The sequence below is a fragment of the Emiliania huxleyi genome, assembly GCF_000372725.1.
Source record: "Emiliania huxleyi CCMP1516 chromosome Unknown EMIHUscaffold_12, whole genome shotgun sequence".
In the NCBI taxonomy this organism is placed as follows: domain Eukaryota; phylum Haptophyta; order Isochrysidales; family Noelaerhabdaceae; genus Emiliania; species Emiliania huxleyi.
In genome coordinates, this window is record NW_005201392.1 from 904,453 (window position 1) to 928,093 (window position 23,641).

Genomic DNA, 23,641 nt, shown 5'->3' on the forward strand with positions numbered 1-23,641 from the left:
GTGGACGGGCAGTAGCCGTCGACATGCTGAGAGGATGGGCGGCCGGGGTGAAAAAGACGGTACTGCAGGTCACTTGTGTCCCTGCAGCTGCATGGAGGGTCGCACAGAGTTTTGATCTCTCACCCCGGACTCTGTGGCGCGTCCCATGTCCCAATTGATGGCCCAACATATTTACGGACGCGACTCGTTGATATAACAGAACACTGACATGCATGTGTGCGTGTGACGTAAAATGATGTCCACATTATCCAGATAGAGGAGAGAACCTGCGGCAATCCCCTCGAGGGTTTCGTTCTGCGTGCGCGTGATATGCAAAAACGCTCAGCTGGCCTCCGCTGCGGCCTGCACCGCCGCACGCGTCAGAGCCTCCACCGCCGCCCAGTCCCGCTTGGCCACCGCCTCTGCCGGCACGAGCCATGTCCCTCCGGCGGCAAACACACCTGGCAGCGAGAGGTACGAGGGCAAATTCGCCTGTGTCACGCCGCCGGTCGGCATGAACCGCACGTCCTTGTATGGCCCGCCGAGCGCCTTGAGCGCCGCCGCGCCGCCGCTCGCCTTGGCCGGAAGAGCGTACCGTGAGAGGGAGGGGAATGTGCGACTCTGGGACTCTCACAGTGGACGGAGAATCGGGGCGAGTGCCGGAAATGTACATCTCGGCAGCGGCAGATCTCGCCTCGGCCGGGAAGAACTTGAGGTGTGTCAGCCCGAGCTCGAGCGCGGCCTCGATCTCGCTCGCTGTGGCGCACCCCGGCACGATTGGCACACCGCGCTGCGTCGCCCATTCGACGACGCGCGGGTTGGTGCCTGGGGAGATGTGGGGAGATGTGGGGAGATGTGGGGAGAGATGGCGAGATCACCGCATCTAGCACTCGATGTATGGTGAGATGTGGTGAGATGTGTGGAGATCGCCGCGGTGCCTGGCGAGACGAGGAACGACGCGCCGGCGGCGACGGCCTGCTCGGCCTGCTCTGCCGAGAGGACCGTGCCTGCCCCCACCGCCATCTCGGGCACCTTCGATGCGATCAGCCGGAGGGCCTGCATCGCGGACGGCGTGCGCAAGACCAGCTCCATCACGTCGACCCCTCCCCGCAGCAGCGCGCGAGCGACCGGCTCCGCGGCTTCCGGCGAAGCGAGCGAGACGACCGGAACCAGCCGCGTGCGACCAAACCGCTCGAAAACCGACGCCGCCGCCGCGTGGAAGGGCGCGAACCGCTGCGGCGGCGCCGCGCCCGACGCCCCCTCCCCGCCCCCACCGGCCACCACGCCGCCGCCGCCGGCCCCGCTCGCGTTCAGCTGCGCCGTCACGCCCGCCCACCTCGCCTCCGCCGCCCTCAGCGCCCCGCCGCTCACGTCGGACAGGTCGCCGAATCGAGCCATCGACAGCGCCGCGAGCAGGTCGCCTCGGCGGCAGGCGCGGGCGATCGCCGCCCGAGAGCTGGCCGCCTCGCCCCTCCAGCCCTCCCCCGCGTCGAGGAGGCCGTGGAGGAAGCCAGCCACCCACGCGTCCCCCCCTCCCAGCGCCTCGCGCGGCCGGTGGACCTGAGAGGTGCATCACAGCCAGGGGTGCGAGGCTACTGCGTACAGGGAATACGCCGCAAGCTGTCCGTTCTCGACTGTCCGTCTACGGCGGCAGCACCGTCGACTACGAGTGCTGGTTCCATCTGTGTTCCGCATCTGTGTTCCGCAGACCACGGGCGTGTCGCCCGTCGACACCTCGCCCGCCGCCGTCGCCACAACCGACCAGCGCACCACGCCGCCGCCGCCGAAGAGCGTGTTCTTGTGTTCTTGAGTGTCCTTGAGCCCGCCGCTCGCCGCCTCGCGTGGCGCGGCGGCCCGCTTGAAGCAGCAGCCGAGCAGAGGGACGCCCCACCTAGAAGGTTCCTAGACGGTTCCTAGACGGTTCCTAGACGGTTCCTAGAAGGTTCCTAGAAGAGCAGAGGGACGCCCCACCTCTGGCGAAGGGACGAGAGCGCGGCCGCCTGCGAAGCATGTTCCGCCCCTTCCCCAGGCCAGACGCCCTCCCGCTCCGCGAGCCTGCAGAAGCAAGGAGTCCACGAATGTCGGGGCGACGGATCTCGTCATCTCTCGGCGCATCGCGTCGCATCTCAGCGCATCTCGGCGCATCTCGCAGCCTGCGCAGCGAGTCCTCCGAGAGCATCAGCAGAGTGACGGCCCGCGCGGCGACGTGTGGCTGCACGAGCGCCCACAGCTCCTCGAGCGAGCCTGCTCACGGGTGCGCTGTGGGTGGCGCCCCTTCACACCTCGGAGCGGCGCGCTTCGCGAGCCGAGCGCGGGGCGGTGATTAAAGTCGAGGCTGACGTCGCAGCCGTCTGTCGCCGCCGCCGCCTCCAACGCGGTCGACCACGCCGCCGCCGGACCGGGCCCGAGCAGCGGCGTAATGCCTGTCACGTGAAGCCACTTTGCAGGCGAGAGGAGAGACGGCCAGTCGAAGGTGTCACCGCTTGCTACGGTAGCAAAGGCCGAGTGGTGGCGCTGGTAGTGCGGCCGCGGGCCAGAGCCGTCGTCGACGACGTGAAGCGTCCCGAGGACGGAGTGCGGCGACCCGTCGACCACGACGTTTTCCGTCGCCACGCCAGAGGCCTCTGCGGCCGATCTGACGGCGTCCCCAAGCGGCCCGTGCGGAAGCACAGAGACGTATGACGCTATCGGGGCCGCGGAGACGCGAGACAGCGCGACGGCGACGTTCAGCTCCGCTCCTCCGACCGCCTGCACCACCTCGGCGGCCGGCGCGGCGAGCGGCAGCGCCACGTGAACCGGCGTGGCCGGACGGGGCTTGAAGGTCATGACCGCCTCGCCGAAGGCGACGAGCGCGGAGTGGGCGGCGGTGCAGTTTGTGGCGGAGTGGGCGGCGGCCACGCGAAGGCCACCGCACAGCACGGCAGTCGCGAGCGAGCGCTTGTGCATGGTCGCAGAGCAAGGCGTGCTCTGTCGAGTCGGGAAGCGACAGCGCGCAACAGGATTTGTCCCTGGCACAACGCTGCGCGCGCTGCGGGCGCTGCCAGTGGGCCAGCTGGGGGGGCAGGCCGCTGGTACTCGAGTAGGACAGTGACCGCCGCAAACCCTGTGTTTTGCTCCAAGGGATTTCGGATATTTTTTGTAGGCACCGGAACGCCGCATGTGCGCGTAACGAACAACATAAATCTCTCGTAACGACGCTGTGCTAGAGATGCCTTTCGGGGCCCAGAGATAAAACTTCTGCTGCCATGCGTGACCTGATCCTACCTAGTAGTGTCCCCAGCTATGGGCGTGTCCACGTTGGACGGTTGGAGCCAGCCAAGTGCGGCGAAATCCGGTCCATCAAATCTCTCTCTCTTCGGGGCCGTTACCGCCTGGTAACGCCGAAGAGATCGGTCGGTCGGGTGGGTGGGTTGGTCTCCGCCGCACTCCCGCCGCCTCCAGCCAGCCTGCGGTCCAGCCCTGACCCGACGGGGACGCCACCACCCTCGTTCAACGCCTTTAGAGAGATTTTTGAAACCAACAAGCAATCGCGACTACCACTTATCTCTTAAGTAAGTAAGTAAGTAAGTAAGGCACCGACTGCAATTCATGTAAACGAGCGAGCGAGCGTCTTCCGCCTTCTCTCCCGCGTTACGCTGACTCCTTCATGTCACCTTTACGCTGAAAATGCGTTTCGCTTAACATGGATGGGGTGTAGAAAAAGAGGAAACGACTGGCGGGAAGCGGGTCAGTGAGTACCGGCCGGGCTTCCAACAAGTTTGGAACCGCCCGCCACGCAATCTCGCCCGCCCCTGCGATCGGCCAAAATCGCCCCACACAACTCGAGCATCGGCCCGTGATCTGTCCGGTGCGCGTGCGGTCGGTGCCGTGGAGGCGTCGGCTCAAATGCAAACTCACGACTTCATCTGCGACGAGCGCCTCGACTGCGGCGGCACCATCTCGCCCGTGCTGAACGAAAAGTATGAGTTGCTCGGTGACGAAACCATCGGTGCAGGATCCTTCGGCAAAGTGTACAGGGCGAGGTCGCGGGCTGAGGGCAGCATCGTTGCCGTCAAGAAAACCGAGCTCAACGCTGGAGACAATGGAATATCCGTTTACACGCTGCGAGAGGTGCCATTCCTCCATCGCTCTCGCAAGTCAAAGCCTTCCGCCTTCCGCAAACGCAAAACAGGTGCCCTAAACGCGCCGTTCCTCCCGCAGGTGGCGCTTCTAAAGAACCTCATTCACCCGAACGTTGTGCGAATGCAGGCGCTGCCCGCGACCCCTCCCCAAGCGTTGCACAATCCCTCAAGCCCTTTTCGACCGTGCGCATGCAGGAGTTCTTGGAATGCCGCGAGCAGGAGGAGATGTATCTCATATTCGAGTATCTAGACGAAGACCTCGCCAAATGCCTCGAGACAAAGTTCCAAGACGGGATGCCCGCGGAGCTCGTCAAGTCTTGCACCATGCAGGCGCGTGCGTACACCTGTGAGGATCCGAGAGCAGGAGGGGATTACAAGAGCGCTCTGGTACCTCAGCCCGCTGCGCACCCCTCCTGATCGCGCCTCAGATCCTGCGCGGGCTCGCCGCTTGCCACGCGAGGCGCATTCTGCACCGCGACCTCAAGCCGCACAACGTCCTCATCCGCGAGGACGGGAGCGTCAAGGTTGCCGACTTTGGTCTCGCACGCACCGAGATGAGTTTCTCGCTCAACGCGCGCCGAGATGAGGTGTACACCAATGAGGTTGTGACACTCTATTACCGTGCGCCAGAGCTGCTTCTCGGCGCAACGGTACGCGCCCCCCCCCCCACCACCAACTGAGACACACGCCCTTCGCTCACCTTCCTCAACATGCCTCCAAGCTGCTGCTCCTCAGCGATTCCTTCAATCGCAGGAGTATGGTCCGTCCGTCGACATCTGGTCTGTGGGTTGCATCTTCTCGGAGCTCTCGTCGCATCGCCCCCTCTTCGAAGGGTCGTCACCGATCGAAATGCTTGCCAAGATCTTCCAGCTGGTTGGCACGCCGCACGAATCCCACGGAAAATCCCTGCTCACGCTGCCAGGGGCGGGGCAACTGGATTTCGGAAAGTTCCCGCGTTGGCAGCCAAAGAGCGTCCGCGAGGTGCAAAGCAACCGGCTCGAGGCGCTCGCCAAGGGCACATCGCCAGGCGGGCGGGCCTGCTTTCACGCGCCTTCCTAGCCGCCTTGGCATGTATTAGGCGTCCGCCTTGCCGCTGCTCGCGCGCTTTCTCGCCCTCGAGCCCGGCATGCGGCCTTCCGCCGAAGAGGCGCTGCAAGACCCTTACTTCGCCTCTCAGCGCTTTCTGCCACGGCCAACCCCTCTCTCCTCGTACCTCAAACCCGACGACACGGAGGATGGGCCAGCGTCGGCGTCACCTGCTGCTAGCGACTTCGACGACCTCGACGAGGAGCTTGTCCTGTTCACCCCCACCGGGCCCCCCAAACGCGCCACCTCCCCTCCTGCCACTGCGGTCGAGCAAAGGGCGCAGCAGAGGAGCTCGCAGGGACTCGAGGCGTCGGCAGGACGGTCGCAGGAGGCTGAAGATCGCGACCTGGCGCACGGCATCGCTGAGCTCCGAGCGCCACAACCAATCAACGGCTCGTCTGCCCAGTGCACGCCGCCGCGCCGCCGCCCGGCTAAGCGCGGCCGCACGAGCCCGGCATGATTCTCCTGTGAGGCATCACATTCTCTCCCATGACATGGCCGTGAAGCATGATGCGCGAGGCACATGCACTGTGTGGACGAGAGCGGGAGAGACCAGAGAGATTTTGGCGCATGCAGCTAGTACATGTATACAGCGCTGCATCATTCCGCAATATGTCGAGAGGGCCCCCTATGACACTCACTGACACATGGTCGACACACTCTCGATTGTTGCCTCCATCGGAGGGTCAGAGATGGAATCGCGCCACGCCGCAGCCGCTGGCTGGGTGTGGGCCGGTCTCAGGCGTTGGCCCGAGGCCATCAGAGTAGAACGAGGTTCTCCTCCTGAAGGTGGTACATAAGGTAGCAGACAACGGAGCGATAAGGATGCCAGCCCTTGGCCTCAGCCAGTGCGTCGATGAGGTTGCGGTTTTTCGCGGTGTCGTCAAAGTCGGCCTGTGACTGGAGCAGCGTCTCAGACTCCTCCAAGTGGCCGATCTCGTACAGGTCGTTGAGGTAGTTTCGGATCGTCAGGTCGCCGTAGAGCATCACGTTGGCGCGTTGCAGAAAGTGCATGAGCACGCCGCCCGCGCTCCAGTTGCCGATGCCCTTCAGCGACTCGAGCATCCGCGCAGCCTCGCGGTCGGACGCCGCCGCCATCTTGGCCCCGCTGATCTTGCCGCTCTTGAAGTCGGCCACGAGCGAGATCAAGAAGTCCGCCTTGGCGCGAGAGTACGCGGCGCTCACCGGCTCGCCCTCGCCCGCCGCATGCGCCCGCGCCTTTTGCAGGAAGAGCTCGTGGTCGTCGTTCTTGCCGCAGGGGAATGAGTCGCCTAGGCCACGGCTCCTCAGTCTTAGCAAGGGCGCGCACGCCATGTGAAGTGTGTGCCTGTGCTCACCGCACAAGTGGGGGTAGCCCGTCTGCTTGCCCTTGATCTTCTCGCAGCTGGCGATGAGGGGCGCAACCAGCTCAGGCGTGAACAGGAAGCCGCTGGTGTTGTGCTTGCCCGTGAGCATCAGCTTGTGCAAGTTGTCGGCGCCGTTGGTGTCCTCACCGCTGTCGATCAGCTCGCGCACCGTCCGATCGAGCAAGCTGGCGCGGTCGTCAGCCCCCATCCGCTCGATGGCGACGCCCACCTTCATCGCGAGCCTGCGCAGGAAGGCGTTGCCCGCGTCGACGCTGACCATCGTGAAGGTGATCGCGCGCACGCACTTGTCGAAGAGGCGCGCCTGCGTCGGCGGCCGTGGCGTGCCAATCTCGTTCTCGAGAGCCGCGGCCCCCACGCGTGCGATCAGTGCCGCGAGCTTCGGGTCCTTGGATAGGTGCACGACCGCCTTGTGGATCACCTCGCGCGTGAGCACGAGAGGCGGTGTCGTGTCGTCAAAACGGAGCGGCGAGTCCTTGGCGAGCGGCTTTTTGCCGCCCGCCGCGACCTGGGCGCGTGGCGCCTTTGGCGGAAAGAGCCAACGCCGCACCGCCAGCGACGCCTTGCCCTCCTTTGCGAGCGCCTTGGCCTGCGCAATCGCGAGCGGGTCGCCCTTGTTGACCTTGACCTTGTTGCGCGGCGCATACTTCGGCGCCTCTTCCTCCTCCTCCCCCTCGTAATCCTCGTCGCTGCCATCACTGCCGTCGTCAGCCTCGGCCGCCGAAGCTTGCTCGTCGGCGCTTCCCTTCTTGGCTCCTCCACGCCGCGCCCGCTGGCCGACCCCGCCGCCGCTCGCCACAGCCTTCCCTCCGACTCCCCTCGCGCGCTTTGCTGGTGCCTCCTCCTCCTCCTCCTCCTCCGCCGCCGCCGCCGCCGCCGCCGCCGGTGCTGCCCCCTCCTGTGAGCTGCAAGCTGCAAACGCGCCCGTCTGGCCAGCCTCGGCGAGCGAGCGCGCCCAAGCGTCGCGGACGGTGAATCGCTTGAGCTTTCCGCTGCCGCCAGCCGCAAGCGTTGCCTATTCCAGGCACACGGATGGAGACGCCGATTCCTCTGCGTAGAGGCTCCGCGGGGCGCCTCGCCTCGAGGTCAATGCGCTCACGGTAGCGCGTGGCGACGGGAGCAATGTACTCGCGGAAAAAGTTGCCCGCGAGGCGAATGTTGGCGAACTTCGCCTCCTCGACGGTATGCTCTGCCATGAGCACGACAAGCACCAACTGCTTCGACGCCTGGCCCGGCCGGTCCACGCGGCCCTTCATCTGCTCGAGGTGATCGCCCGGCGTCGGACGGCAGACAATGGCGTCGGCGTGCCCCTGCATGTTGATGCCCTGCCCCTCGACCGACTTGACCGCGACGATGACGCCGCCGCCGCCCTTCTTCTTCTTCGAGGCGTCGCCCTCCTTGAGAGCAGCGCGGCCCGAAGTGGCGATGGTCTCCGCTGCGACGTCGGACCACATCCGCGCGGCGATCCCGTGCGCCTGGAGCACCTTGAGGAGATGCGCCGCCTCAGGGGCCGTGTCGGCGAACACGAGGGGCCGTCGTTTCTGCCGGAGCAGCTTTGCGCACTCCTTGGCGAACGCCTCGCCCATCACCGAAGTGGAGGCATACGACGCCGGACCCTCCTCGCGGCCCTCGTACACCTCCCTCAAAAAGCACTCGAGCTCGGTATAGAGCTTGCGCCCGTCCGCCTCGCCCGTGTTCTGCTGCTTGCGCTGGAAGGCGGCGATGATGCCACGGTAGCGCTGCAGCTGCGCCGCAGGCAGCTGCACAGGCTCGCCGCGCATCGTCCACGTGCGGTCCGTCTCCGGGACCTGTATATGGCAGCGGCGAAATCGGATGGTGCAAGGTGCGCTTTTGGAAGGGGGGGGGGGGGGGGGGGCGCACCTGGCAGACGATGTGCTCATGGATGGTGGCGGGCAGCCACTCCATCGTGCGTGGCAGCGGCGTGCGAAGCATCCGGATCATGTAGAAGAGCGCCGAATACTTGGAGCGGAAGAAGGTGGCCGAGAGCATGAGCACGCCAAACAAGCTGACCTCGATCTGCCGCCAGGCGGAGGGGCACCGTTTCGCGTCGGCGTTCTGGACCGAGAGGCACTCGTCGATGACGACAAAGTCCCACGCCGCCTGACGCACGAACGGGTGCTCGCACACTCGGTCGAGCGTCGAGATGACCAGCGAGTTACCATCGACCGGCGGGTTGTAGTGACCGTAGGTGAGCGAGAAGAGCCGGCCGTCCTCGCGCTGCTCGATGACGTGAAAGTTGCGCGTGTGCGTCGCAATCTCCAGAAGCCACTCCTTGACCAACGCCTTCTTCTCCATCATGACGAGGACGCCATTCCGCTTGCCGCCCGTCGCCTCGATGTAAGCAGCGAGCCGGCAGATAGTGGCCAAGGCCGTGAGCGTCTTGCCAGCGCCGACGGCGGAGGCGTCGGCGTGGCCGAGCCGGCCGCTTTTGACGCCGCTCACCACCTTCGTGACGGACGCCTCCTGGTGCGCCCATAGCGTGGTGGTCGTCGTCGGCAGCGGCAGATACTCCTCGCCTGCACCCCCCGCCGCCTCGTCAGCACCGTCGAGTGCAGCCGCCGCCGACTCCGCCGAGCTGCTAGCCTGACCCGCGGCCTCGCTCTTCGTCTGCGCCGTCGATCGCCGCGGCCGCTTGCAGCTAGCGCCAGCCGAGTTCGCGATGGCGCTACTGCCAGCCGCGGCAGGCGGGGCGGCGGCGCCGGTGGCAAGAACGCCCAAGGGCGGTGCGGAGAGGGAGGCGGCCGAGGGCACGGCGCCGCGGCCGAGCCACTCGAGAGACACGAGGAGGTGGTGGTAGCCGGCGCCGCGCGAGCGCACCCGCCACTTGAGCGCGCCTTCCGGAGATATGGGGAGATATGGGGAGATATGGGGAGATATGGACCTTGACCCGCCACTTGAGCGCGCCTTCCTTGAGGAGCGCCGTCGGGTAGAGGCACTCGAGCGCGTGGAAGAGCCGCAGCAACACGCCCTCACTCATGTCGCGCGGTGAGCCGCTGCCGTCGGCGAGGACCGGCCCCAGCACGACGTGCTCCGCGTCGCGAGTCTTGATGGCGAGCAACGCGTCGCGCCTAGGGTGAGGGAGGTCGCCTGATTAATGAATGAATCAATCCGGCGAGATTCGACGAGCTACGGCTAAGCGGCGGGGGGACTCGGACGGTCGTGGCGACGAGGCGAAGGGTGGGGGTGCGACGGCGTACCACGTCCGCGTGACGATGCCACCGCTCACGGCTAGCGGCAGCCAGTCGTACACGAGCCCCTCCTGCGCCCCAAGCCGCCGGGCCTCGGCGGCGTACGCGTGGAGCGCTTGCATAACGCGGAGCACCGCCTCGCCCGAGGGCAAAGTGGCCGCCTGTCCGGGAGGCGAGAGCGCGAAGGCAGCTCAAGGGGCAGGGAAGGACGGCTGCGGCGAGAGGGCTGGCGCTCGAAGGGGGTGGGCTGGTCTGCATGCGTGAGTCGAGATGGATCCCCGGTGCGTGAGCGGGGTTGAGGAGCGAACCACAGAGGGCGCGCCTCGTCTGGCACGACGTACAGCGCGACGCGCAAGAGAGACGCCCGCTCACTGCCGGGGTCGAGCTCGAGAGGCTTGTGGTTCTTGAGGTCGAGCGAGCACGGCGCGATCACAGCGCGCGCGTCAAAAGCCTCCACCTCCCTCCCGGCGATGCTGAAGCTCCAGCCGCCGCCCGCCCCGAGCGTGGCAGTGAGCTTCACCGCCCGCTCCGCAGCCTCCTCTTGCCCCGGAGCCGCATCCAAGGCCCACTGCAGGCCGGGCGGCGGCAGCGGCAGCGCGACCGTCTTTCCGCGCGCCCAATGCTCCGCCACGGCCCGCTCCGCCGCCTCGACGAGCAGCCGGTCCACCTCCTGGCCGGAGTGCCGCCGCACGTAGCCGAGGCTAGGGACCGCCTTGGCGCCCGACTCGCCGCTGGCAGGGCCTTCCGCTGCAGCCGCGTCACGCGCCTTGCCGATGCGCTGGACGAGTAGAGGCTCGGCGGCATCGCCGCAGAAGAGCACGCTGAGCGTCTCCTACAGCCACGATAGAGCGGCGGTGGAGCTGGGAACCGAGGTGAGCGATGGGACTTCCCAACTGCACCTTCTCGCCCTCGTCACCAGACGACACCTCGAGTTCGACCGCCGAACCGAACGCGAGGAGGAAGGCGATGCGACCGTCGTGCTCGCTCGGGGATGCCCCGATCACAAATCGCTGCATGCGAGCGATGTGCTCCTCGCCACCCTCAGTGGCGGCGGCGGCGGCGGCGGCGGCGAGGGGCGCGCAAAGCAGCGCGGCGCCCGCGGCGGGAGCCAACGCCATCCGCTGCTGCTGCCAACGCTGCACCGCCTCGAAGCACTCGACCAGCTCCGTCTCCTTGTCGGAGAGCGTGCCGGTGGGCGTCACCACCTCGCGGGCCGTCGTGTAGAGAGTCGTCTCGGCCGCGGGCCGCTCGCCCGCCGCGCGCGGAGGAGCGGCGGTGTTCCCCCACGTGGTGAGCCGCGCGAGCGACTGCCGCTCCTGCATTCGTGCGTTCGCCTCCGAGAGAAGCTTGCGCACCTGCCGCGCAAGGGCGGGCAACGAATGCTTCTTCCAGCTGGCGGGAGGCGCCGCGAGCAGGGCCTGCAGCAGCAGCAAACTGGACGGGCAGACTTGCGGCTCGAAAGCGGCGAGTCGGCACTCGGAGTCCAAACGCACCACCCGAGACTCTGCCACCGGCGGCGCATCTCCCGCCTCCCACCCGTCGAGCAGCGCCAGCTCGCCCGGCACCGCGTCCGCCTCAAGCCGGCTGCGGCCGCTGGCGTCCCGCGAATACCACTCGGTGAAGCTGGGGTTGAGGTACGCGACGATGGCGGCGCCTAGGGGAGATAGGGGCAGATAGGGGGAGATAGGGGGAGATACGAGGTACGCGATGGTGGCGGCGCCTAGGGTTGAGGTCCGGCCCGGTCAGGTCACGGAGACGGTCGCGGTTGCACTTCCTCCTGGCCAAGGGAAAGCAGAGGCTCCTGCCGGCTCGCCGTCAAATCGGTCCCAACGGCCCCACCGAATCGCGCCGCCCACGGCGGCCTGCGCCACCAGCAGCGTGTTGCGTAGCTCGCCCGCGCGCCCCTCCTCCTCTTGCGCCTCCTCCTCCTCCTCCTCCTCCTCCTCCTCCTCCTCCGGCGGCGGCGGCGGCGGCGGCACGAGCGACCAGCCGTAGTGCGGCCCCTTGGGCTCGTAGAACTTGTCCATAAAGCCGAGCCACTGGTTGCAGTCCCGTCCTTGCGTGCGTAGCGCCGCCGCCACTGCCTTGCGCGCGAGCGGAGGCGGAAGAGCCCATCCCGGGTCGGCGCGCGCAATCAGCGAGAGCGCGAGGAGCTGCTCGATGCCGAGCGCGGCGCCGTCCGCCGGCGCGTCGAACGGCGCCGCGTCGACGAGCATCGCGCCCCACAGCGTCGAGAGCATCGCAAAGGGCCCCCCACGCGGCGGCGCGGCGGTGGCGGCGCCGCCCTCGCCTTTGCCATGCAGCAGCGCTGTGCACGCCTCCAAGAGGGGCGCCGACGAGCAGAAGCCACGGCGCACGCTCTTCTGGAGGAGCGACGCCGGGAGGCGCACCTGCGAAACCTCGGAGGAGAGCGGCGGCAGCAAAGCGGCGCCGCCCTCGGAACGGGCCGTGGTGGGGCTGGGCGCACCCGTCGCTCCCGCGCTCGCCGCTTCCGCGGGCGCCTCACGAGGGGACGTCCCCTTGCCAGAGGGGCGCGCCTCCTGCTCCGCTGGCACAAGCAGTACCCGAGGGACACCGAGCAGCACCGGCGGCGCGTCACGCGTTGCAGCCTCGAGCAGCGCCCACTCCAACTCCGCGCCCGCCGCCCGCTGCTCCTTCCACGCCGCGTCGTCGTACAGCGCGGTTGAGCACGTGGGCACTGCGTCGCCGCCGTCCCATGCCAGCCGCAGCACCAGCGGGCGGCGCGGGAACATGCCCGGCATGTCCTCCTCGACGGGCCCCGTCGGTAGCAGTCCGCCGGCGCTCAGCCGCTGAAACGTGGCGTCCCAAGGCGAGAACGGAGGGTCAGCGCACGTCTCGAGCTGGTAGGTTGCGAGCCGAGCCGCCGTCGACTTGTGCAACTCCTCGGCCGTCTCAAAGATGCGATCGACCAGCGAGAGGGGGCAGAGGGGCTTGCCGGTCTCCTCCGACACGGCCGTGCCCGCTCTCACGACAAGGAGCCGGCCGGGGAGGTTGGCGTCAAGCTGGCGGCGAGGCGGGGAGAGGGTTAGGGCGCGGGGGGGGGGGGGGGGGGGGGGCACGGGCCGCGGCGGCATGTTCACCTGCGCGACACCCTCAGAGAGCCGGCGCTGGGCTGCCTCGGAGAGCGGCGGCCCGCCCTCGAGAGCCGTCGGGGTCGGCACAGATAGTTTGAGCTCGCGGCACGCCACCTTGCAAAATGCGCGCACCGAGTGCTGCTCCCCCAGAGGAAGTCGGAGCTCGCTCGCCGCCTCGTGGGGCCTGCGCCAAGAGCCGCGTGCATCAGCGCACTGGCATAGCGTGGTTTGGGGAGGGAGGGAAGGGAGGGGGGGGGGGGGGGAGGCGTGCCTGCCGCTCGACACGAGCTTGACGGCCTTGAGGACCGCCTCCGCCGACAGCAGCGGCAGCACCCCGTCGAGCGAGCGCACCTCGAAGCCGCCGCGGCCCACGGCGAGCGAGCCCGGGGGAAGGCCTCGCGCGGCAACGGTGCGCCCCGAGCCCTGTGACGGTGCGACACGGCCTTTGCCACCGCTCTTGCGGCCACGCTTCGCGGGCGTGGCCTCTCCAGCTGCCCGAGCCGCCTTTCGGCGGTCCCGCTTGCTGCTCCCCGGTGCAGCCTTAGCCTTGGGCCGCGCCGCTCCCGCGCTGCTGCTGCTCTCCTCCTCGTCCTCCGCCTCCTCGTCCTCGTCCTCGTCCTCGTCCTCGTCCTCCCCATCCTCCGTGTGATAGTCGCTGTCGGCGCGGTCCTCCGCCCCTGTCTCCTCCTCTGACTTCTCTGACTCCTCTGGCTCCATCGCCTTGACCGAGCCTCGCTTTGCCGTCGCCGCCGCTGCGGGGCGCGGCTCCACCGCCTTGGTCGAGCCTCGCTTTGCCGTCGCCGCCGCTGCGGGGCGCGGCTCCACCGCCTTGACCGAGCCTCGCTTTGCGGTCGCCGCCGCTGCGGGGCGCGGCTCCACCGCCTTGACCGAGCCTTGCTTTGCCGCTGGCTTTGCCGCCGCCGCAGCTGGGCGCCGCGGCTCTGTCGTCAGCGAGGATGCGGCGTGGCGAGCGGCGACCGGCGTGGACCTTGGCGGCGCGTCCTCGATCGCCCGCCTCTTCCCCGGCTCTGGCGCCACTGAGTCGGGCGACACCGAGTCGCGACACCGGCGGCGCGCGGAGCGGCCGAGCGGCACTGGCTCGCCACACGGCCAGGCCTTTTGCGGCCAACGGAGGTTGCCATCTTGCTCCTCCTGCGAAAGATCGTACCACTCGCTGGTGCCGTCGTCGAACTTCACTCTGTGGAGGCCCTTCCCAGACTCATGAGCTGCGACGTATCCGTCATACCAGGCCGGCGTTTCGTCTTCGCGAAAGAAGATGGACAAGCGGTGTGAGATCAAATCGTCACCTTGCAGCATGATATGAGCCACCACAGGTCAGGTATGGAGTGACAAGCCCGCTAATAGACGAGCAGCGAACTCACCCCGGCGATGCCGTCCTGATGCCGTCTCAGCTGCCGTCTCACGGCGACGCGCGAGGGACACAACAACCAGCGTCTTTTTTTGACTTGCCTGTGTAGAGCTAGCCCGCCCTGTGTCGAGCCTGCCTGCTGTGGGAGAGAGTTGTGTTCGGTTAAATTCTGTTGTTGCCGACTCCTTCCGCGAACGGTCGGCGCCGAACCGTCGTCCGCTTGGCCGTCTGTCCGTCCGTTCCCTCGCGTCCGTCCGCCTCTCTCTCTCTCTCTCTCTCTCTCCGAACAACACAAAGGTATTGCTAAAAATCTCTCTCTCTCTCGCGTCCGTCCGGCTGACCAAGAGGGAGAGCCACATTACAATCGAAATTCTCACTTTGGGACACGGGTGGTGGGGGTCCCGGGTGGTGGTTGGTTAGGAGCTTGGCTGTTGCGCGCGCGATTTGTGCGAAGCGTGCGAAGCGTGCGATGGTTCTGCGCGGAGCTCGCCGTGGCCCCGCGCGGCCGTACCTACTCGCGTTTTCGGCCCACCACCTTCGACCGAGCTCACCACCATCACGTGCGCACGTTTTTTATCGTGAGCTTCTTCTACCCCATGCCAACCACCAAAGCCCGTCTCTTCCGCCTCACCCACTCCCCTTCCGATCCTACCCTCTGGATGTTCCGCCTCCCCCCCGCACACACCCTTCCTCTGTCGGGCCTGCAACAGCAAAGCCGACGTGTATCGCCCCCATGTAGCATTGCGGCTGTGTCATGAAGCATGATAGACAGACACAGAAAGCATGAACCATCGAAACTTAGGGGACCCCTAGGCTTAAAAGGGTGGGCCCTGGGGCGCCTGCGGCTTAAACGGCTTAAAGCGGGCCATGGCCCCTTTTAAGGCTGCCTGGGCCGCCGATTCCTTAAACGGTCTTAAACGCTTAAACGGTGCGGAGAGCTCCCGAGGTCGATGGTCCGGGAGGCTCCCGGTAGACGCCGTAGGCCGGGAAGCTGGCTACAGTCAGCTAGCACGCGTCCCCTATGCGAGTATGGCTCCTGCCAGTGCACCAGACTTACAGATGTGTCTTCAGAGGCGGGTTTGTGCCCAATAACGGCAGTATTGGACAATTGGAGAAAACGGCGCGGAACCCAGCGACGCATGCCGGCGAGGCCGATTTTCTTAAACGATCTTAAAAGAGGGACCCCCCGTGCCTGCAATCTCTTAAATGGCAAGTTAAGCCCCCAAACCTCCTCGTTTCTTAAAAGGTCTTTAAAAACCCCGGCCCTCAGAACCCTAGGGGTCCCCTAAGCATCGAAAGGTCTGGTCTCCACACAGAAACTAACGTTGGACCATGCGGAGCTTTCATCTACATCGATGTGGGTCACGAGGCCCCGCCGTGCAGGGCACTACGGGGTCCGGCCGAACGTGGCAGCGGCGGAGCGTCGCGACTCCGCCCTTTGTTCGCCCAACACGCTATCCACTACCACCGACCCTGCAAACAAACTCTCTCCGACCCTGCCGCCAGCGCCGCGGCTTCGAGCTTCGCGCCGCGCGCGCTCACGCTAGGGCGCTCGCTCACCGCATCTCGGTTTTTGCGCATTGAGCGCTCTGAGGCCCCCATCACGCCGGGGATCCACGGCCGGCGAGGCGTTCCGCCGGAGGCCAACACTGGGCACGGGACTGGCGCGCACTGCACAGGTACACCACGGGAGCAGTGTTGTGCAAAACAAGAAGAAACCGCGACTCTCACAGTGATTTGGGCTCGGCAACTTGTCAACCATCAGCCGAAGCTGGAGCCGGTCCCTTGTAGCCGAGAGGAGCCCGCGCCAACGAGTTCGACGCGGTCGAGAGGCCTTGCGGAGAGACCAGCGAGTTGGCGAAGGGGGAGGTGCCAGAGGCAGACTACTTAGCTACGTAGAGACGGAGCGTCGGGAAGTTCCAGGTGTTGTGAAGATATCTCGGTTTTTGAGATTTTGTTATTCCCCCGTTATAACCCCGATACCTGGGTATCTCGGCAGTTCGGTGTGCTCGGACAACGCCCACACCCCTGTGTGGCGACCTACTTTCGCTTCCAAGGTGCTCGCCCCGCGAGGCAACTCCTCGCTCCAGAGCCCACCCGCCCCCCTCACCACAGCCGCCGCTCCCACGTGATTCGTGTCGAAGTCACTGCGCCGCGTGCTGCGGCGACCCGTACCCGTCGCTCCCGACGCGCGGGCCTGATCGCCTTTTTCAACCTCCCCCTTCAGTCAGCGCACCGCTCTCATCATGTCGGCCGAGGAATACGAGCTTCTCAAGGCCGAGGTGGCCACGCTCCACGAGACGCTCGAGGGCAAGGGCATGAACTCGAAGGGGACGAAAGACGTCTTTGGCCGCCTCTTTCCCGTACCGGTCGACGAGGAGCACAAGTCGACCGTGCTCTTCTCCGTCATGTTTAATGGCATCGTCCCGAACTTTCCGCAGCCGCACATGCACGCCTTCTGGGCCGCCACGTTCGGCTTCTTCTCCACCTTCTTCTCCGTATTCGCGCCGGCGGCCCTCATGCCATGTGCGCCATTCGGGCCCACCGGCGCAGCGGCCCTGCCCTACGACCCCCCGCCCCTTCCCTCTCGTCGCAGATCTCAAGAAGAGCAAGGAGGACGGGGGGCTCGACCTCACGCCGGACGACATCGCCACCTCGGGCTCGTTCGCCGTCGCCTTCACCATCGTCATGCGCGTCCTCGCAGGCCCGCTCTGCGATGTGTTTGGTGCTCGCTGGACCTTTTTCGGCCTCCTCTGGCTCGGAATCCCGGGCATCATCGTCCTCGCTTTCGCGGAGTCCGCCCAAGCCCTTTGGGCGGCCCGCTCGATGATCGGACTCTCCTTGGCCTCCTTCGTCACCTGCCGTGCGCCCCCCCCCCCCCCCCCCTTCCCCCTTTGCAGAGGTCTGGTGCTCCCAGATGTTCACCAAGAAGATTGTCGGCACGGCCAACGCCACCGCTGGCGGCTGGGGCAACCTGGGGGGCGGCGTGACGCAGCTGGTGATGCCCCAGATCATGCTCGGCTTCCTCTCGGCGACGGACAATGACATCGACCGCTCGTGGCGCCTCTGCATGATCGTGCCGGCGGCCCTCCACGTCATCTCCTCCATCGCCGTCATCACCGGCCGGGACCTGCCCGACGGCAACTACCGCGAGCTCGAAAAGTCGGGCGTCAAGGAGAAGAAGAACGGCTTCAAGACTTTCGCGATCGGCGTGTCCAACGTCAACACCTGGATCCTCACGATCGGCTACGCCTTCTGCTTCGGCGTCGAGCTCACGATGAACAACAAGGCGGTGAACTACTTCTACACGTGACCGCGTAGTACGTGACTGCGTAGTACTCCCATAGGTGCCTAACACGAACAACAACGTACTCTTATAGGTACTACGCGGTCACGCCGCAGATCGCCGGCATCCTGGGCTCGTGCTTCGGGCTGATGAACTTGTTCGCGCGCTCGTGGGGAGGCATCCTCTCTGACGCCATGAACGTCCGGTACGGCATGCGCGGCCGCTTGTGGTCCATGTGGGTCGTCCAGGCCCTCGAGGGGATGATGTGCATCATCATGGGCCAGGTCACCATCGACATGGCGTCGCCCGACCGGATGCTCAAGCCGGGCTCGGACGACTTTGTGCGGCCGGTCTACGACAAGGACCCGTCCGTGCAGCCGCAGGACGGCATGTGGGGCATGTGGAACACGACGAACCCGCCGACGGGCTTCCCTTACACGTGCGAACCACCCGACCCCGACCTCTCAGACACCGCCCTGCTCGCGCGGAAACTCCTCTCACCGCTTCCTTCGCGGCGCAGGTACAACACGGAGTACACCTTCACCATCAACTCCACCAAGTCGGCGTGGGTCAAGCCCTGCGGCTCCAACTCGATCAAGACTCCCGACACAGGCGTGCTCTTCTACGGCACGGAGAACGCGATCGAGCTGCCCTTGCCGACAACCTCCAACTTCATCGTCGTCGGCGACGTGATGGACGAGGAGTGTGTCCGCAACCAGGGCACGCTCGGCGTCACGATGGTGGTGATGGTCCTCTTCTCCATCTTCGTCCAGGCGCCGTTGCGACCCTGGCCGAGATGCCGCCTCGACCCCCCCCCCCCCCCCTAGCCAGCGGCTAACGGTCCGCCCCCTCCCGCCACAGATGGCGGAAGGCCTCCACTTTGGCGTCGTCCCTTACGTGTCGGCGCCAGCCCTGGGCGTCGTCTCGGGCATGGTCGGCGCGGGCGGCAACTTTGGCGCTGTGATGGGCTCCAAGTTCATCGTGGGACCTCCCAGCGTCGGCCCCCCCTCGGTCGACAAGGGCTTCATCAACCTCGGTCCGCGTCGTGCCAGCCAGCGGAGTGTAGGTTCGCCGCCACGAGAGGCTCGCCTGATCTGCCCCGGCCCGTCCTCCCCGTCTCACAGGCGCCATCATCATGGGCACCTCGCTCCTCTTCTTTGGGATGTACTTCCCGGAGCACGGGGGCATGCTCTTCAAGAAGGGCGCCCTCGGCAACTACGACCCGCAGCTCTACAAGCCCGTCGACGGAGAACGCGGCGCTGACCAGATGGACTACTCCAAGGCCGCGGACAAGGTGACCAAGAATGGTGCGAGCGTCTGAGCGAGCAACAAGAACGGGCGCTACCGCGGTGATCACCTCTGTTCGTCGGCGCCACGCGCGTGAGTCGCTCGCGCGCCGCGGTCCCGACGAGGGCACGAGACGCTCGGACCACTGAGGACGCCGCTTGTACACTTTGTAGCCGCTAGGATACCTTAGGAAGCTCACACGTCGCTCGTCACGTGTGCTTTCGTCCGTGCGTGTGTGAGTGGGCTCGTGCACCGGTGCACGCCGTCTCGGCCCCATGCGTGTGAGTGAGCGCGCATCCCCTGAGGACGCGCCCCAGTCCCGCGAGAGGCCTCATAGCAAAATGGACGGCGCGCCTGTACACAAACTAACAAACAGTGAAACGACGCCGTGGTGCAGTTCTCAGTTGCACACATGCAGAGGCTTCATAATTGTCGCGAGCGATGCCCGAGCTCCACACCGGCTCCCTCGTCGGCTGCTCTCAGTCCACTGTCCTGTGTGCGCGTCCAGCCGCTGCGGTCATGCGCACAGCTCATGATGGCAGAAGCCTCTCGCGTGTTGCCCGGGGGCGTTGGCTTCGGAGTTAGTGCATTCATCGACCACAGCCGGGATGGAAGCTTCCTGCTTCCATCTGATTAATTTTCCATGAGCCGATGGGTGAAGCTGAAGGGGAGGGAGGACGCGTGGTGGCGCTGGCCTGGAGTTCTGAAGCTCACCCATTGAGGAAGTGAGGTACTGCTCCGCCCACCCTGATCCTGCTGAACAAGCTCCTCTTGTAGCTCGATCGGTCACACCGCCACCACCGCCGACGTCTCCCACCCACCCAGTGAGACGAACGATGGAGAGGGGGGGGGGGGGGGGGGACGACACTGCTTCTGCAGCGTGCACCTCGATCCTGTACCGTGTTTGTTATGACCCCCCCCCCATGAACACACCAGCGAGGGAGGGCGAGACGATCGAGAGGTCCCGTACCACGCGGAATCGACCCTATCCAGTCAGTGCTCAAGTGCTCAAGTTTGTGCAGGAGCGCCGATCTGGCGATGTCTGTCTGGCTACCGGCCGGACCAGTACCGGCCGGACCAGGTCCCTACTCGAGTACGACCGACCGACCGCTACCGCCAGGGCAGCCCGCCCTATAACACAGCGACAGAGCGCAAGCGAAAGCTAAGCACCCACACCCACACCCACGCCACAGAGAGTGAGCGCTCACAGCCACAGTCAGATCCGTCTCGACAATGACAAGCCGACTCGAGGCTCGAGGAGACCCAGGGAACACGCTCAACCATACTGTGTCGGGCGGGGGAACCACCGCAGTGTCGCGACTGATGGAGACCGGCTCGACTCGCTGCGGTGACGACAACTTCCCAGCAAAGACGCCGGGTGCGCTCGTAGCCTCACTGGCGATGTCCGGGGCGTGGCGGCGGATTGTACTGGCGGCTATGATTCTGGACATGGCGAGTGCTGTCCAGCTGCCTCGACCAATGCTTTCGCCGCCACTGGACTGGGCTGTGAGCTCACAATGATTCAGGCGGAGTCCGGCATTGGCCATGATGCGCTTCACGCGCCTGTCGACGTGGAAGCTGCGTATCTGCGGATGCTTGCTGGCCTTCTAACGAGCTCTTCGCTCATGTGTGAAGCCGCAGTGACGCAGGCTAAATATCTCACGTGCATGAGGATGTACATTATGGGCGGCCCATGGCCCAAGCTCGGCACGACGATGGCCGGCCATAAACGTTTGCAAAACGTTGCCACGCTCCTCCTCAACGCGCGCAGTGCCGACGTCGCTGGAAGCTACGTCGAGTGCGGCGTGTGGCGCGGCGGAATGTCCATCTTTGCCAAGGCGGTGATCGAGGTTTATCAGATGCAGCGGCGCGTGTACCTGTGTGACTCGTTCCAGGGGCTGCCTCCACCTCGTTCAGGTAGCCTGCGACCGGATGAGACCATTTACGCGTCGAAGAGTCTCAACGCCACGCTCGCCAAGGGCGAGGACACTGTGACGCGCAATTTCTACCGGTTTGGAGTGTCTATGGAGGGGGTGCGAATGGTGCCGGGATACTTTGTTGACTCGTTGCCGGGGCTGCGTGCCGAGCTCAAGGGCCGCGGCGAGCGGCTTGCGCTGCTGAGGCTGGATGGCGATATGTACGACTCAACCATTGACATCCTTTACAACCTTTACGACCTGGTCGAGGTCGGAGGGTTCATCATCGTTGACGATTTCGGCTGGCACGAGGATCTCATGGAGTCGTGGGGCGCGAAGGACGCGGTGCTAGACTTCCGCGCCGTGCACGGGATCGAGGACGACGCGCACATCTTCCACAACATCGACGACGCTGGCGCATGGTTCCGCAAGGCACGCAACGTCGAGATCCGCCACCATCAGTACAAACGAGGCGTCAAGGACGGCAACTACAGCGCACTGCGCCCAATGCCATTGCTCACGGCAAAGGACTATGCGCGCCTGAGGCACAAGTGGGATCGGGCAGGGTAGAGTTGTGCGGCGGTGTGCACCCGCCCTCTTTCTCCGGTTCGATTTCAAGCTGTGTGTGTGTGTGTGTGTGTGTGTGTGTGTGTGTGTGTGTGTGTGTGTGTGTGTGTGGCGCGTGCTGTGTTTGTGTGGGTTTCTATTTGGCATTTCCATTTGGCTTGCGTTCAACATAGACAGCCCTTTTCCCCTTTCCCCACACCGCGTCGTACTCTACAGCAGCAATTGAGAGAGAGAATCGTAACAGCTCAGGCTTTCCAGTTCAAAACATCAGAGGGTTTTTTGTTCCAGCACCACCTTGAGCACAGCATGGTGACGGAGAGAGCGCGCACGCACAGGAGGACGTCCCGCTCGGGCACACTGATCACCACGAGGAACATGGGGGGAAAATGCACATTGCGTTTTCGGGCACGCGTCGCACAGGAGCCACTGATCGGCCAGCGATGCAGTGCACACCCCGAAGGAAAAGGGATGAAAAATTTGAGACTCGTCCGAGCGCTCCGGCATGGCATCGTGCGCTAGAGCCAAGGTCAGCGAAGCAGCGACGCGCAGACCGCCTCTCCCGCCGCCGTTGCAACCTCGTGAGCAGAGACCACTCTGCCATCAGACAATGTTGCGTGTGTTTTTGCGTTTTGGAGAAGAAAGACTTGCACGCACGCCGCGTGGCCCTGGTGAGCAGCGACGAGAAGCGGCGTGACTCCTTCATGCGTGCTCAGCTCGACCGATGATGGGCACGCAGCCACCAAGACTAGGACGCAGTCCACATGGCCATTTTGCGCTGCAAGATACAGCGGGGTGTATCCTCTCCCCACTTTGAGATCTGCCCTTGCACCGGACCGAATCAGTGCCTCGACACATCCCACATGCCCAAATCGTGCTGCGACAGCAAGCGGCGTCACCGGATGGTTGCAGCACTCGAGCATTGATGCTTGATCGGGGCGTGCTCCACGGTCCAATGCCGCAAGAATGCCACGCCTGTCTCCCATACTCGCCGCCTCAACGAGGATCCGCTGAGGGTCATCAACGACGATCGAGTTCAGCGCATCCACGAGCGAGCCCATGTGGGCAGTTTCGATGCGTCTTTGAGCTGCAGCTATGTGCAACTCCATGGCGGTCGGCAGTCGGCAAGTTTCGTCCTTGATGCCCAAGAACGTAAATCATCAGCGAGATCTCGTGGCTAGGGATCCTTTCCCGGGAGTGAACCAGCGCGAGTGACTAGCCGAGAGGAGAAGAAACGCGCCCACATTTAACGAGATACCCGAGGGAGAGACTGTTCTTCACCTTGAGCACTTGAGCACTGGATAGGGTCGATTCCGCATGGTACGGGACCCCTCGATCGTCTCCTACATACATACATAGAGAGTACGTACATTAAAATCCCTGTGTGGAGGCGGCGTGCCGTCCTCCCATCCCTCCCTTGGTTGTCTGTTTTCTTTCTGAGAGAGTACGTACCCGAGGGTCTATCTATCTAGGTTGGGCGTTATTTGAGCGCGTATACTTGTGACAGGGTCTGTGTACGGTAGTCGTTACTGTGAGTGATTGGCGCTGTGGGCCGCCATCTACTACTCCTGCTCCGCCAAGTTCGACTTCATCCTTCGGCACCTCCCTCCCGACAAGACGGTGTCCCACGCTCGCGTCGTCGACGCTGCGCTCACCCGTGCCGCTGAGGCGTGCGGCTACGAGGGCGTGCTCGGCGACGCCATCACCGCGCGGCGGGCTCGCCTGCCTGCGCGGATGCGCGGCCTCGGCCTGCGCTCGCTCGAGGAGGTGGCGCCGGCTGCGTTCTGCGCCTGCTTTGTCGAGGCGGCCGAGAGGTTCCTCGACAGGTCGACGCCCGGCGGCGGCAGAGAGCGCGGCTTCTTCCAGATGCTCGCTCCGCTCTTCGGCCACGGCGCCTTCGAGTTGCCGTACCCGAACAGCCCTCGCCTCTCGCGCTTCCTCTCGGGCTGCACCACCAACGTCAACCCGCTCGGCGCGCAGCTGGGGCAGCTGACGCCGACGGGCGAGTCCTTCAAGAAGGCGTGGGAGGGCATGCAGCGAGAGGTCCGCGGCGAGGGCGTGGCGGGACCTCTCGATGTCCGGGCTCCCGAGGCTGGCAACGGGCGGGCCGGCAGCGCTGGGCTACAGCGGCAGCTGACGCAGCAGCGGGAGCAGGTCAAGCGCAACCAGCTCAGCCGCAGCATCCTCGGGCTGCCGCACGGCGACACGCGGCGGGAGGCGTGGCTGGCCGTCGACTCGTTCTCGTCCGCGTGGGTGAGCTCATGGCCCTCGGCTCAGAACCGGTGCGAGGCGCGCGAGTTCCGCGAGATCTTCTGCACCTACATCGGCCGGGAGAGCCCAGCCGTGCGCGCGCTCGTGGGCAAGA

General features: G+C 65.5%; 4 protein-coding genes across 4 annotated transcripts; 3 read left to right on the forward strand and 1 right to left on the reverse strand.

Annotated features, from left to right (window-relative positions):
- Nucleotides 1-321: 321 nt before the first annotated feature.
- Nucleotides 322-1,377, reverse strand: EMIHUDRAFT_62877 (hypothetical protein; the record flags this gene model as incomplete). Its single annotated transcript, XM_005790539.1, has 3 exons — nt 322-550; nt 651-804; nt 870-1,377. The coding sequence occupies 3 exons, from the start codon at nt 1,375-1,377 to the stop codon at nt 322-324; spliced, it is 891 nt and encodes a 296-aa protein (XP_005790596.1).
- Nucleotides 1,378-3,957: 2,580 nt separating this feature from the next.
- On the forward strand, nt 3,958-5,283 carry EMIHUDRAFT_43845 (hypothetical protein; the record flags this gene model as incomplete). Its single annotated transcript, XM_005790540.1, has 6 exons — nt 3,958-4,089; nt 4,180-4,215; nt 4,272-4,381; nt 4,468-4,750; nt 4,854-5,081; nt 5,179-5,283. Coding segments are annotated over 6 exons (894 nt in total), but the record flags the coding sequence as incomplete, so codon positions are not given.
- Nucleotides 5,284-16,469: 11,186 nt separating this feature from the next.
- On the forward strand, nt 16,470-18,772 carry EMIHUDRAFT_62811 (hypothetical protein; the record flags this gene model as incomplete). The annotated part of the gene is made up of 6 exons (XM_005790541.1): nt 16,470-16,749; nt 16,820-17,086; nt 17,124-17,532; nt 17,604-17,793; nt 18,211-18,276; nt 18,371-18,772. The coding sequence occupies 6 exons, from the start codon at nt 16,470-16,472 to the stop codon at nt 18,770-18,772; spliced, it is 1,614 nt and encodes a 537-aa protein (XP_005790598.1).
- A 1,541-nt stretch (nt 18,773-20,313) lies between these two features.
- Nucleotides 20,314-21,282, forward strand: EMIHUDRAFT_200681 (hypothetical protein; the record flags this gene model as incomplete). The annotated part of the gene is made up of 1 exon (XM_005790542.1): nt 20,314-21,282. One exon carries the CDS (start codon nt 20,314-20,316, stop codon nt 21,280-21,282), a length of 969 nt encoding a protein of 322 aa, XP_005790599.1.
- Nucleotides 21,283-23,641: the final 2,359 nt, after the last annotated feature.